At 46.1% G+C, this 14,817-nt stretch overlaps 1 protein-coding gene across 1 annotated transcript; it reads left to right on the top strand.

The window, feature by feature from the left end:
* Positions 1–313: 313 nt before the first annotated feature.
* LOC309398083 (uncharacterized protein) lies at positions 314–14,471 on the top strand. The gene is made up of 13 exons (XM_081964603.1): positions 314–470; positions 2,583–5,760; positions 6,003–6,061; positions 6,883–7,043; positions 7,316–7,437; positions 7,783–7,841; positions 8,055–8,191; positions 8,991–9,112; positions 9,285–9,343; positions 10,400–10,554; positions 11,059–11,168; positions 12,285–12,398; positions 12,866–14,471. The coding sequence occupies exons 2-13, from the start codon at positions 2,593–2,595 to the stop codon at positions 12,905–12,907; spliced, it is 4,308 nt and encodes a 1,435-aa protein (XP_081820729.1). The 5' UTR covers positions 314–470; positions 2,583–2,592; the 3' UTR covers positions 12,908–14,471.
* The last annotated feature ends 346 nt before the right edge of the window (positions 14,472–14,817 follow it).

Raw genomic sequence — 14,817 nt, 5'->3', positions numbered from 1 at the left:
CAGAGTTGGAAGGGACCTTGGAGGTCTTCTAGTCCAACCCCCTGGTTAAGCAGGATACGCTACACCACTTCAGACAAATGGTTGTCCAATCTCTTCTTAAAAACTTCCAGTGTTGGGAGTACCTACAACTTCTGGAGGCAAGCTGTTCCACTGATTAATTGCTCTAACTCTCAGGAAGTTTCTCCTTAGTTTTAAGTTGCTTCCCTCTTTGATTAGTTTCCACCCATTGCTTCTTGTCCTACCCTTCCTTCATTTATTCTGCAACCAGCCTACTCAGAGAAACCAAACCTGGTTTTGGATATCTTTCCCTCTCCACCTGCCCCCACCCCAGCCCCGCCCGAGGCGCCCCTCTGTCCCATAAAAGGTGCTAATTGGCCTCCTGGGAATCCGAGAGAGACCCGCCCACAAAAGCCCTCGCAATTAGGCGCTGAGGAGGGGCGCAAGAGCCTTCGCCTCGCTCCAGGTCGCAGGTAAGAGTTGGGGGTGGGGGCGGCTTGACTGGAAAGGGGACCAGGTGTGCATTGTGTGTGTGTGTTTCCCCCCAGAAGCAGCCTTTCCTAACGCGGGGGACTACAATTCCCATTCGGCCGGCTGGCTGGCTGGCTGGCTGTTGTAGTCGCGAGGCGCTTTTGGAGCAAGGCTGCCTGCTAAGGCCTGCCAGGAATGAGCTGCATTGAGGTAGCAGGTGCTCCGCTTCAGCGCAAAGGGGCTCGAAGGATTGGGGTGCACGTGTCTCTGGGCCGAGGGTGCAGGGGCGGGAAAAAACCCCTCCCTCCCAGCGTGATTCCCCCCAGCAGCTTTGGGAATGCGCGCGCTAAGGCCAACGGGACCCCAAATCTTGGATGCCCTCCGAGATCCATTTCCGAGGATCGGATCCACAAGCGTCGCTGCGCCCCCCTTTCCTTCTGCAGTTTCCCGTCTGCGCCCTCCCAGGCCGGTTGCTTTATCGTAGCCTTTCTCAAACCCGAGTAAAGGATCCCCCCCAAAAGGGGGAAAAGTTGATTTTTCTTGGAATAACGCACAAACCCTCTATTAACCAACAGGGGCATGCATTTAAATAAAGATTGCCTCTCCTCTGCTGCTTTCTCCCACCAATTTCAACCAATTTCCCTTAAGCCACAATTCTCTGGCTTACTTTTCTCTAGCCAACATTCGGGGTTCTGCTAGGAAACTTGGCTTGAAAAAGAAACTCCGTTTTCACAGAGAGGAAGGCATACAAGGTGCTTTTTCCAAAGGCAACTGGATTTTGTTTTTGTTTTCTTTTTGAAGATGTTTTGCTTTTTTCTGGAAGCCAAACGTCTTCAAGGGGGGGGGGGGGGAGGAGTCCAATTGCGTTTTGAAAAAGCACCTTTGGGACTTCTGAGTAGCTAAGCTGAATTTTCAGTGGCTTGGGGACCTGGCTTGCAGTTGGCTTGGAAGAAGTTTGTGGTTCCTTTTTATTGGAGAGATACTTTTTCTGTCTCCAATCTTGGCGGTTTCTTAGTGGCCTCTCATCCTAAATTAAGGGATGTGGTGGCTCAGTGGCTAAGGCGCTGAGCTTGTCGATCAGAAAGGTCGGCAGTTCGGCGGTTCAAATCCCTTGCGCTGCGTAACAGAGTGAGCTACTTGTCCCAGCTTCTGCCAACCTAGCAGTTGGAAAGCACGTAAAAACGCAAGTAGAAAAATAGGGACCACCTTTGGTGGGAAGGGAACAGCGTTCCGTGTGCCTTCGGTGTTTAGTCATGCCAGCCACATGACCACCGATAACGTCTTCGGACAGCGCTGGCTCTTTGGCTTTGAAGTGGAGATGAGCACCGCCCCCTAGAGTCAGGAACGACTAGCACATATGTGCAAGGGGAACCTTTACCTTTAGGTTCCTTAGCTGGGGTTAAGAGAACCCAGATGGGTGATTTCAATACCAGAGCAATGACAATCAAAAGAATCTTTTGAATTAATCTGTTCTCTCCCTCCTTAGCTTCCAAGGCTAGTTTTTTGAGAGGAAAATAAAAAGAGGAGGACTTTTTTACATAACCCAGAAGCTCCAATTCTTGGTCTCAAGCCTGCAAGGCTGTTGGTCATACTGGCTGATGAAGATGGGACTTGCAGTCCAGACAAGCTGGAAGGCCACTCAGGGAGGACAGTTTGCTATCCCCAAACAGATCAAATTGGAGGTTTTTCATTGCGATGGAAGGTGGCTTATGCATTCACATACAATCTAGAGCAGGGCTCTCCAACCTTGGCAACTTTAAGACTTGAGGACTTCAACTCCCAGAGTTCCTCAGCCAGCAAGCTGAGAGTTGAAGTCCACAAGTCTTAAAGTTGCCAAGGTTGGAGACCCCTTGTCTAAAACCTGCTAGTTAGGATGTTTGGGGCTTGCAAACAAATCATGGTTTGTACAATTTAATGGGGCCCAAACCAGTCAAAATACATTTGGGTGTTATGAAAACCCCCAAAATTGAGTTACTTGGCTTGAACGGGGTCACAAAAAGAGAGTTTAGGAGTTGTGTTTTAGTTGTTCCCAATTTGTTTCGGGGGGGGGGGGGATGAATATTCTGGGAAATCGCACATCTGCTCAAATAACTATCCTTCCTGTTGTTTTACAGTGAAGCAGCCATGTTGGGATCCTCTGCTACCAGATGCCAAGGGACAGGACTTCAGTCTGCAGACTTGCCCTTTGCCCACCAAAGAATTTTATGTCCTCTTCCAAACTCACTAAGCGTTGCCGGAAGACCAAGGTGGCCCCTTTTCTTCACCATTCTTCTTCTTTTCGTCACCATGGGATCTGCCAGCACGGGAGATCAAAGCTTTTTAAATGCAGTTTCTGCTTCCGGTTGGCCAACTGGCAATGTCACGACTGTCTCGGCTGAGAAACCCACCAATCTTGGACACACCCCACAAAAAACAGACTTGCATTTTAGTAGGTCAATTAATCAAACTGGTGTAAGTCAGAGAAATGCCGGCCAGCTTCATACCTCTCTTCCTCAACCTCTTGATGCTTTCAGTGGTGAGAGAAAGAGGACCAACAGAAGAACTTACTCAACATCAGCCAGCGTTAAGTCAATGGGTGCAAGTCTTCAGGATCTGGTTTCTTCTACTGGCACAGAGTCCCTTGGCACCCTTGAGGGAAGATCAATGTTTCTCCCCTCAAGTAGTGAAGGAACAACTCAGAGCTCTGGTGCTTCCAACTTCTTCAGATCTCCTAGCAATAACTTCCCAGGTCCCACTTCAATTCCATCTCATGTGGCAAGCTCAAGGAAGACCCTCCTTGACCAGATGGCCAAGTATAATGAAGAACATGATACTGCTGGATTGGTTGCTACCAACCCCCCAGCAGATGTCACCATTCCTGTAACTCAACCTCTCTCCTCCTGTTGGGTCTCTGCTAGACACCCAACTAAAACCACCGCTCATGTTCTTATGTCTACATCTGAAACCTCAACAAAGTTGCAGTCAGAAGAGACCACTGCGGTTTCCGCTCAGCAGCAAGTGGAACCTCTGACCCTCAGTTGGTCTTCCCGTGGAACCGTTCCCAGAAGGATGGAGCCACGTGAGGTTTTCCCTCCGTCAACTGCAATGGCTAGATCCCATCTTGATCCAGAGAATTCCACAGCAATTCATCCTCATGAAGAAAGTGTCACAGCTTCGCCACCTATCCGTAGCTTAGTTGCACTGATGAGGTCTTCAACCCAACCATCGACAACAGATTCCATCTTGCAGGGATCTCAAGAGCTTGGAGACAGTTTCACAATGCCATTGACAAATTCCAGTCCACCAAGCTCATCTACTGTGGAAGCCGAATTTTCTTCTGATGCGGCTAATGATGGGAGAGATTGGATGGTGCCAAGATCTACCGATACTATTCCTACGTCTGTAGCCGAGACACCAAGAAACCAAGTTTCACTTGGAGTGACACAGCTTGCTTTTGCAACTGCAACCGTTGGCCTTCTGAAGGAAGCCAATCCTTCTCTTGAACCCCCGAGTTCTCTGTTGAAGGAACACACCGAAAGCTTTCCAACAACTCTGTCTTTTGGAACATCCAAAGAAGATGAGGTCTCCTTGGTTTCTCACAGCATATTAAATGGCTCCCTTGAGGAAGCCATCAAACTGGAAACAAAGGACAACACTTCCTCCATTGTTGAAAGCTTGGTTGGTCCTACAATGAGCTCCATCGATGGGCCCATCTCAAAAGATGGAACAGACGCAACCAGTGTTGGTGTCGCTTTCTTGAATCATCAGACTTCTTCCCCACTTAGCACACTGCTTTCTGGTAATGCTGAAACTGGGCCCCGAGTTTCCTTTCAGACCGATCTGTTGGACACTACTGATGACGGGAAGCCATTAGAGACCCAATACTATGGAAGAAAGAGACAGATCTCAGCAAGTATGGAAGAGATACCTACTTCAAAGTCTCCTCCAACTGCTATGGAAGCTGATTCAGTCAGAAAACTGACCAATGTCCAGCCAGTAGATGCCCTGCCAAAGAGAGGAACTGGAGCTCCTCCATTATCTCCTCTAAGTTCTACCACTCTTATGTCCAAGATGTGGCAAACATCAAAGGACTCTTCTGAGCCTGAGACAATTACAGATTTCTTGGTGACCAAGGTGTTTAGTCTTGGTACCACAAAAACTGACTCTGCTTTTCTATCCCTCCCATATTTAGATATAGGAGATGTTCTACATCCAATTGAAGCAACCTCACCTAGACTGACCTACACTGATCTTCTAGAAGGTTACACCACGAGTGCTTCAGTGGAGTTTTTTGGCAGTTCTTCTGTTGAACAGAACCTTCCCAGTCCATCACAATCTCATCCCACAGTTTCTCTTCCAGGTTTGATAGAATTTGATAGATCTTCAGTCCCACCATCCCACCACTCTTTATCATCAAGCATGACCTCCATTCCCTTCTCTAGAATCAGTGTTCCCGAGACAACTTCAAAAACATTTATTAACATTACGGAGGGCCACCTAGTTAGAATAGGGCAGATGATGCCTAGAGGTACAAAGTCATTCAGTGCCACCCCACTTTCTGTAGAGTCAAGGAGTAGAGGGGGTGGAATAGCACTGTCCTTACCTACAAACATTCCTAGAGTCGGCTTACGTACCTCTTCTGAGATGGCCACCTTGGAGAACGCAATGGGACACCAGGTCACAGCTACCTCCACTGCAAATAATATACAAACGATTGGCAGATCACCTTTGCCCATTCATAGCTCAAGATTCACCACATCCAGTAATTCGTATCCATCATCTATCCTGGAGACCAAATCCAACCAGGGAACTCCTGCTTCAGCTACGCTGTGGACCTCTCAAAGAACTCTTCCAGTTGAGCCAAATGCTACTTGTAAGAACATCTCTTGCCCAGCGAGTATCTTCACGCCACCTCAGAATAGACCAGCTCAAAGCATGACTCCCCAACCATTCTTGGCTAGAAAGTTTTTGAGCACTATCTCGGGGACGGCATCGCCCAAGGAGAACACGAGCCTTGCTGATGCCAGGGGATCCAAATCAGAAGAGAGAGACACAACAGCATTACCCAGAACAAAAATTGTGACGCGGGTCCAACAGGATCATTCTTCACAGCAGCCCAGGACCAAATCCACCCCCTCGCCATGGAACCAGTCGGTGAAGGAGAATTTGACCCTGGGTAAATTCGCTTCCACCGTTCCAGCAGTGCGCGTTCTGTCTTTGTGGTTTCGTCTCCTCAGAATAAATTACACCAACTCCCTGATGAACAAGTCTTCGGGAAGTTATAAGAAACTGGAAAAAGAAATTAAAGTAACAGTAAGCATTTTCTTCCCTTCCCTTAAAAAAAATTAATATTATCCAATGTTGATGGTCTTACTAGGGCAATGATGGCTGATCTTTTCGTGCCGAAAGTGCATGCGCCCGCATCTATAATGCAATGCGCGCATGGCCACCCTGTGCGCCCTGCCCCCACATTTATTTATTTTATTTATTTATTTATTAACGTTCTTCTGGGCAAAACTGCTCTTTAACAATCTCCTTTCATGTTCTGCTTCCAGTTAAAGAAGATGCTGTCTACCTATGAGAACTTTCTGCACGCAAAGGTTCTTCGTTTCTTGTAAGTAGGCTGCCAAATGTATCGTTCGGTTTCTAGACAGGAAGAGACTCGTGGAATTAAGGATAGAAGGGTATGAAATACAAGTATGATAAAGGGAAGGCGGTGGCTCAGTGGCTAAGATGCTGAGCTTGTCGTTCAGAAGGTCGGTAGTTCAGCGGTTCGAATCCCTAGCACCGTGTAACAGAGTGAGCTCCCGTGACTTGTCCCAGCTTCTGCCAACCGAGCAGTTTGAAAGCACGTTAAAAAATGCAAGTAGAAAAATAGGGACCGCCTTTTGGTGGGAAGGTAACAGCGGTCTGTGCGCCTTTGGCATTTAGTCATGCCAACCATATGATCATGGAGACGTCTTCAGACAGCGCTGTCTCTTCGGCTTTGAAACGGAGATGAGCACCGCCCCCTAGAGTCGAGAGCGACTAGCACATATGTGCGAGGGGAACCTTTACCTTTGGAATTCCCCCAACTGAATGCTTAGAAGAAAAGTTTTGAATCTGTTTATCAGACAAATTGCAGATTCAAATCAGTTGGCTCATTTGGTACAAAATACCTGTGTTAATTCTAACCCATCGTTAGTCCTGTCTGCCCAAGTAGCATGAAAGATAAGAGATTGGTCCATGCACAGAGCATTCTCCCCAGAGATTTCCTGTTTTGGACAATGGCACCAATGTTTGAGGTGGAGCCATAATACAGCTTTGTCCAATCTGGAACCTTTCCAATGGTTGTATCTAGAAGTGCTAGACTGCTGTCTGGCAAAATTCCTGGAGTTCTAACATGCTAGGAAGGTGTTGGTGTCTAGAGATGTTCTCCTGAATTCTGTCCTCTAGGAATGGATCTGTCGTAGTGGAGAGCCAGGTGGCCTTCCAGGCAATGGGTCTTCTTCCCACCCCCTCGGACATCATACGGACAATTGTGACAGAGGTTGAGATCCGGAGAATAGATGCCTTTTTTGACTGGAGGATAGATGTGAGATCTTTGCACTTAAATGGTGAGTCACCAAACAAACGGGCTTTGCTCAGCTTTGGTCCAATTGCCATGATTTCACCTTTAGATACTTTTGGCCTGGATGATTGAGTCTTCATTTACATAAACAGCAGGTTTAGTTAAGGAACTTAATTTCCTTCCTGCGACAAGACAGTAGCAAACTTCATTTGCTTACTGAAATTTATTTGTTAGATTGATACCTATTGTTGATTTGCAATGGGAAGAGGCTTCTGCTTGTGGACATGCTTCCTAGGATTGTCCTCTGGTTTACACTAGGATTCAGCTTGAAAAATCTAGAACCTGAGAAGTTGGCTGTATTTTTCAGTCTCCTGGAACTGGGCTCTACATTTGATGACAAGAACTTTGCCCAAGAACACTTGGAAAGTCTGAAGATCAAGGTAATGGAGCAAGGTTTTTGACTTCAGGCATGGAGAAGAGAAGCCCATTGTGGATGAGTTTAGACAGTCCTGCTTGGTCAAATTAAATGAGTAGGTTTCACCCATATTTGGTCTACAGCTTCCTCCAAATTAAGATCTTCGATAATTTTACTTGATGACCTTCTGTGCCAAGAAACCTTAAACTTAATGAAGTATAAGCGTGTTCCAGGATTTAGGGAGGGATGAGAAATTAAGAACTTGACCGTAAAGGTCTTAAGTATTTTTTCGGTTGAGATGCAGAGTTAATCCTTAACTCTGCAAACTGAATTTATGACTCGGTAATAACAATAATTTCTGCCCGTACAGATGAAACTGTTGCTTGGGACCCGATATGCAGTTCATTTGATCTCGCTTGTTGATAACCGGTACGTAGTACATTTCTAGGAAGGATCAATTCTGGACATTTTCCAGGCTGGATACTTTGACCAATCCAAAACAGCTTCATGGGTTCATTTGAAGCAGCAAAAAAAATAATATTTTTTTTGCTTGTAGTCAAATGTATATCAAATGCTGAATTTTCACACCTCCTGCAAGTCAAGTCTTAAAGAACAGAACGTAACATAATTTCTCGCCTGCAGAAATACCCAAGGTGGCGTTGACATAAATGGAAATATCTTCATCAAGAGCGAAATTCATGTGGACGTCCCCTGGATTCTCAGAGCACTGATTGGGCTTTCAAACGTCTCCGTGGACCTCATCTCGCTCTCCATCAATGGTCAGTAGGTACAGATCTACGGCTGACTTCAGGCCTGAGGTTGGGAGGAGGTGAGAGGTACCATATTTTTCGGAGTATAAGACGCACCTTCCCCCCCCCCTAAAAGAGGGTGAAAATTTTGGGTGTCTTATACACTGAATGTAGCCCCACCCACCCACTGGCCCCAACCCTTTGACCTCTGCCTCCCAGCAATTTACCTCTTTGCAGCAAATGGGGGCTTACGGAGGCTTCAATAAGCTATAACAATCCCTGCAGCCTGAAACAGCTGATGATTGGGAGAAATTGAAAGTGAAACTTGCCGTTTGCTCCACGTGGTAAATTGCTCCATGAGGCAGATTTTTTTTTCTTGTGCTAATCAGGCTGTTTGCTGCAAGGAGGTTAGTCAACAACTATAAATGCCTAGAATGTTCAAATTATTAGGCTTATTTTTTAAAGACTGTTTTATTATTATTCTAGACAATAAAATGAAGAAGCTTTTTAAAATAAATGCTTGATTTGAAGAGGCCCCGTGCTATTGTTTTAAAAAGTGCTATTCTTTTAAATAGCAGAGAATAACTATACTTCCAGAAAGCACATCAATTTTAGCAGCATCTGTACAAGTATAGTCTGAAATATAACACTACAAACAGTGCATATTGTCTGTACTGTTTGTTGCAAGGAGGCAAATTGCTGGGAGGCAGAGGCAGATATTTTCCCCTTGTTTTCCTCCCCAAAACCTAGGTGCGACTTATACTTTGGAGCGTCTTATACTCCGGAAAATATGGTACCTTTTTCCTTAAGTGCAACTCTCTGGTTCTAGGTTCAAAGCTCAGTCTCCAGATCTTCCCAATTTCCTTCATGATCACCAACAGAGTATTTACGGAGAAGATGCTGGACCGTTCTGTAGAAAGCCAGAACATTGCAAAGGATCTCGCGGATACGGTAAGTGAGGTTGAACGGTTGCTGGAAATCCGAATCCATCTTCTGCTAAATATGTTGAAAGCTCTCTGCCTCTTTTTTTGATGAGGGGTGTAACAGCTGAAAAGGTGATGAGTAAGGCTTTTGAGGAGGGCTCTGATCTAGGCTCATCTTGTGAAAATGATTTGCTTTCCAGCTTACGCGTATCCTTGGCAAATATGAAAATCTCTTGCAAGTGGCGATCCGTAATATCACGTGAGTTAATTGAATTGTCTGTTTTTCATAGCCTGCTTATTCGGTAGCCTGTACTCTGACCTAGGCTTCCCCCCAAAAGCAGGAGGCAGAGTCCTGGTCCCGACAAACCCCCTTTTATTAAACGGATGTGAATTCCTCTCACTCACATTCAGCCAAGGCCTGGCAAACAGTCTTTCAAAGGAATATTTATGACCACAGACCTTATCTATCTTGGAAAGCTGCCATGTAAATATTTTCCAAATGAGATGCTGTGCAAGGAAAGACTGGGCACAGAGTTTCTCAGATTCACGGACAGATCTTCACACTCCTGAAATGAACGAACGAATGAATTGTTTCCTGCAAAAGCCCACTCCCCTTTTGCTCCTCTTTTATTTCCTATGGGAGGGGCCGTTCACCATCCACCTGTGGCTTTACTCCCAAGTCGACCCTGATTTTTGAGCTGTTCTTTTCTTCTGGCAACTCTGCACATGAACACACTGGGAACAGGCTCCAGCTGTTCCTCTGCCTCACTGATGACTGACTCCGAAGGCAGCTGATAACTGTCAGACAGCTCTGGCCCCCTCTCTGCCTCCGACACAGAGCCCTCATCCGAGCCTTCCCCAGACTCCAGGACTGGCCCAGGTTCCTCCCCAACCTCCTCACTGTCTGACTCTCCTGCCAGCTCTGCTGGCCACTGGTGGGCCACAACAGTCTTTTGCTGATGGCATCTAAGATCACTTTTCTTCAATTTAGTGTCTACCAGTTTGGTTGGATTACAGCTTTGCCAGTTAGTAGTTTAGCCATGCTGGCATCCATCCTATTTGGATAACTCCTACTAGACTCTTCTTTGAGTCTAGCATATAGCTAGACGTTACCTTTTTCTTGAAACCTGCAACCTTGGGAGCCTCTATAGAGGCTGGGCTTGGAGAACTGAGTCGTAACGTCACTTCTGGATATTGGGTTAGTGCAGTGGGCGAACCTAGCTGCTCGACTCTGTGAGATGAGCAACCTGGGTTTTAACATTAGCTGTGAACCAGATCAACCCTCTTCAGCCGCGTCTTTCTCTTGCAATTGTAGAGGTGGCTCCCTCGTTTGTTACGGAGATGTGATATTCCAAAAACCAGCACCAAGCCACAAGGACGTTCTCCAGACTCTGGCGTTTGCGGTCGATCCCAAGAATTTCCTAGATTCCTCCAGTTTTCAAGTGGATCGGTTCTCCTTTACTGTGGCAGGTGGGATTTCGGTTCTACCGTGTTTCCCAAAAATAAGGCAGGGTCTTATTTTCATTTGACCCCCGAAATAAGCGCTTGGCCTTATTTTTGAGAGGAGGGCTTCTTTTAGTGCATACGCTCAAAAGCTTGATTGGGCTTGTTATCGGGGGAGGTCTTATTTTCGGGGAAACAGGGTAAGAGGAAGCCTCCATTCTCCTCCGAACCCATTCTGGGCTATAACTTTCGTTTCTTCAAGCCTGTTGAAGCTAGGGATTCAGGCCATTGGGGGAAAAGGCTCGGGTGACTTCCTTTGCAAAAGGTAGAAGACGAGAAGGAGAAGCTGCAAATCTTCATGGGGGTTCAAATTCCTGGCTTTGCTTCCCACTGGAGCCGCTGGGCATTCTTAACCGGGCAAAGCTTGGGCAGACTGCTACTTTATCTTGGGGATAATATGGCGTGAGCTATTACGGAGTTTCCCATGGGCCTATGACCTGATTTAACTCTCTCTTTTTTTTAATTTCTCAGGTACTGGGCTGGAGCCTTCCTTGAAAAAACCAGGTGTCCCTTTCTATGCTGTGGTCCTCATCATTATGATTCTCTTTGCTGTAATTGCTCTCCCCACCTTCCTTTGGCTGGTAAGAGTTGCAGCCAGAGGTCACTAATCAAGAGATTTACTCCCTTGCTGGACAAGGAGGTCATAAAGCATCTCTGCTCTGCTTCTCTCCACTCTCTGGATATGGGGTGGGGCGGGCTGGGCTGGGTGGCCTTACACCATCCTCATCTGATTGCTCCTTCATGCCCAGGTGTCCTTCATGCAGTTTTTGCCTTGGCGTCTCCTGAAGCTGATATCCCACAGGTTCAGCTAGAGAAGTTTCTGCAGATTCACAGTCTGAATCTTGAGTCCTAAACCTGATTCAAGACAGAGTCTACATCACAGTTTGTTGCAGAAAAATCCAATCCAGAAAGCACACACCGATAACTCTTTCAGCTGGATTCGTTAACTTCTTTACATACGTAATAACATGTTGTAGCCCAGCAGGATCCGGTTCAGTTGATGCTGGACTCAGATAGCGAGGGATCATTTGAGTCTGCCCTGGATGATGTGGAAGACCCTGTGCGGGTTGGAGATTCAGAGCAGGGACCAGAGGGGCTGGTTGGCCACCAGGAGGCGCCTGAGGCACGGAGCAGTGGGGAGGATCAAAGGCAGTCAGTTCCTGATGCTAGAGTAAGAGGGGCGGAGAAACGAAAGCAGCATAGGCAGGCGCACAGACGATAATTAGCATTGGTGGTTGTAGATTGGCCCCTCCCAAGAGAGCTTATAGGTGAGGCGTTGGGAGGGGACATCTGCAGGAAACAGCAGTTCAAAATTAGCAGTGAAGAAAGTCGATGTCTTAGAGCCGTGTTTGAATATCTGGTTTGTTTTGTTGTATTTTGAATTATCTGGGTTTTTGGCCAAAGAGTTTGTTACCTTACAATTAAACAGTGGCAAACAGCCAAGCCTGTGTTTTGGCTTGTTCACAGGCGTGGAGAGGGGGGGGGGTCAGAACATAACAGTTGAATAAATGTACAATATTAACAGTGGTTTCTTTTAGCGTCAAAGAATTAGAACACAGGAAGCTTTTAATTAAAGATGTAATTGTTCGAGAAAGCCTCAATAGGGTTGTAAAAAACTGCTACGGTTAGAAATCCAAAAAAGTGCCTCTATCTTTTTTATAGCTCACATCTTGCTTTATTCTTTCTTTTCTTTGAAGCCCAAAGCACTTGCTCGGCGTGGCAAGATCACAATCCACAGCAGGTCTGATGGAGGTGTGGATATGGAAGCATTTGAGTTGGATAATCCAGGATATCAAACAACTGTTGAAGAGGTAGAGTTGGGACGTGGGGATTCCTTGCAAACAGGCCCTTGCAGGAAAAAATCTAACAAGATCTGTAGCCTAGGGGTCTTCAACCTTGCAACTTTAAGCCTTGTGGACTTCCGACTCCCAGAGTCCCGGAGCAAATCTGGCTGAGGAACTCTGGGAGTTGAAGCCCCCAAGACTTAAAGTTGCAAGGTTGGAGACCCCTGCTCCAGTCCACCCTGCTGGCGTTTACTTTTTACAGGACTTTTTGCGGAGATGCTAACCATAGATATTCCTCGACTTACAACACCTCAATTTAATGACCGTTCAAAGTTCACAGTGGCCCTGACCGACTGCAGTGATTTGCTTAACAACAGTGGCAAGAAAGGCTGTAAATGGGGATAAAGTTTGCAAATGTCTCGCTTAGCGGCAGGAATGTTGGGCTCAATCGTGGTCCTAAACTGAGGACTAACTCATTTTCCTATAACCCACAGGAAAAGGCCAAGTACTCCTGCCCTGAATGCCAGAATGTCTGAACCAGGACCAAAATGCAACCATTTCTCTTTGTCAATGCCACAGTGCGTCACTGGACAATTTATTAGATTTGAAATCTGAGTTTTATTCCGCGGAAAATTGTCTTAAAACCAGCCATGTCAAAGGCAGCTGATTTTTTTCTAAGAGCTTTTAAGAAAAGGCAGATGGGATGGAAAGCTCCACTTTTCTATTGCATCTGGGGGGGGGTAGATATGCAGACATTTCCCCCCAAAGCAAGCATCCCAGTTGCTTTTATTATAAACAGTTGGATCTTTTAAACGATGTCTTTAAAGTATTTCTTGCTATCCTTGTGCGAAAGAGAACAAATTCCCTTTTCCCTGTTGTTGTTTTTCCGGATAGAAAAGTTTAACCTTGGGGGAGGGAGGAGAAGTGCATTTAGTTAGATTTTGAATTTTTTTTGAGCGGTGGAGGGGAGTAGAAAATTCGCCTTTGGTTTAAATTTCAACGTGTACAAAGCTGCGGAACGGTGAATCTTCCAGGAAACTGAAGAAACGTGGCACCGTTGGGTTTTTTTTTTTTTTTACATCTCTCTTTAAAAAAAAAAAGCGATATGTTTGTAGGCTGTGCAGAGTGCAAAAAACACAACCCGAATGGCTGGCTGGATTTGAAAAAATGGAGGAGAGGATTCCCATCGGTTCTGGACCATTGATCCCAGTGTCCAAACTGACGAGAAAGAAGACCCTGTCTGTGCCTGCACCAAAGTAGCTTACTTGGACTAAATAAGCAACAGATCTGGAGACATCCCAATTAACTCTCCAAGGGGGTGATGTGATGCCCAGATTGGATTGGATTGACTCCAAATTAAATCTTTGCCGAATTGGAACAATCACGTGCCAATTCCTCTGCCATGCTGAGCTGAATTTCCATCTTCCTCTTTTATTTTTGACTTCCTAAAATAACCTTCCGACCAAAACTTGATTCTCCCAAGCTGCTTTTTAGCACCGTTAGAAATCTTTTGTGCCCAGTGCTTGAAGAAGCCCAACAGATCCGAACGATAGAGGAACCACGAAAAGCAGAGTGGATATTTTGTTTTATCCTTGCGGTATGTTGATGTCGAGAATTGACAGCTCATGTTTTAATTCGTCTTTGTTTTATGCCCCGGCGTGACAATTTTCAAGGCTCCGTTGCCTTGACCGTAGCTCTCCAGGGGCTGTCAAACTACAGCTCCCATCCCCGCAGGGAAGGATGGGAGTTGTAGTCTCAACACTTCTTGAAGTTTCACCCGTGTCTTATCCCAGCTACGTCCATCCTGCATTTTGGGGAAAGGGGAAATATCCACTTTGCTGAGCTGTGGTTGTAGAGACAGAGGTGGTCCCTTTTAACTGCTGAGTTAAAATTTCATTTCCCCCCCCCTCTGGCATTTATCTTCCTTCCCCCCCCCCTCTACTCCTACTTCCTTAGTCTCACCGTCTGATTGTTTTTTTTAATAGCGAGCAAGTCAAACCTGCCTGGTGAAGTGGACTTAACTGTACTTCTTCCAGGCTTCTAGCTGCCAAAACGTTCTGTTGTATTAAAATCTAGTTCTGAATAAATTGTAATAAATTACCTTCGCCTCGCACCTTATTTGAGTATCTGGTGTGGGAAGCCATACATTTAGGAATAAGTGGGATGGGTCTACAGGTGGCTAAGAGAGATTATTTTCTCTGAAATCCTGGGAAGTTGACAGAATAACAGAGTCCGAAGGGACCTTGGAGGTCTTCTCGTCCAACCTCCTGCTCCAGCAGGAGACCTTATATGAGTAATGGCGAACAATTTCCGCCTCTGGTGCCAAAAGCATGTGCGCAAGCTATTAGATGCACTAGCATGCCCATAATTTAAAGCCCTGTGCTGTGCCCCCTGCTCATGCAAAACTGCCCCCCTGCTGTCCCATGCATGCACACCCGGCTTTCTT

This window comes from Natrix helvetica (assembly GCF_964273705.1).
Source record: "Natrix helvetica genome assembly, chromosome: 12".
In the NCBI taxonomy this organism is placed as follows: domain Eukaryota; kingdom Metazoa; phylum Chordata; class Lepidosauria; order Squamata; family Natricidae; genus Natrix; species Natrix helvetica.
Note: the sequence above shows the minus strand (reverse complement) of the source record. Positions and strands in the feature narration are given on the sequence as shown.

Excerpts from the sequence above, each read along its gene's own strand:
- LOC309398083 (XM_081964603.1), top strand. The coding sequence starts at position 2,593 with ATGTTGGGATCCTCTGCTACCAGATGCCAAGGGACAGGACTTCAGTCT. Across the intron at positions 5,761-6,002 it reads AAAAAGAAATTAAAGTAACA|TTAAAGAAGATGCTGTCTAC; the intron begins GTAAGCATTTTC and ends TTCTGCTTCCAG. Across the intron at positions 12,399-12,865 it reads ATCAAACAACTGTTGAAGAG|GAAAAGGCCAAGTACTCCTG; the intron begins GTAGAGTTGGGA and ends TATAACCCACAG.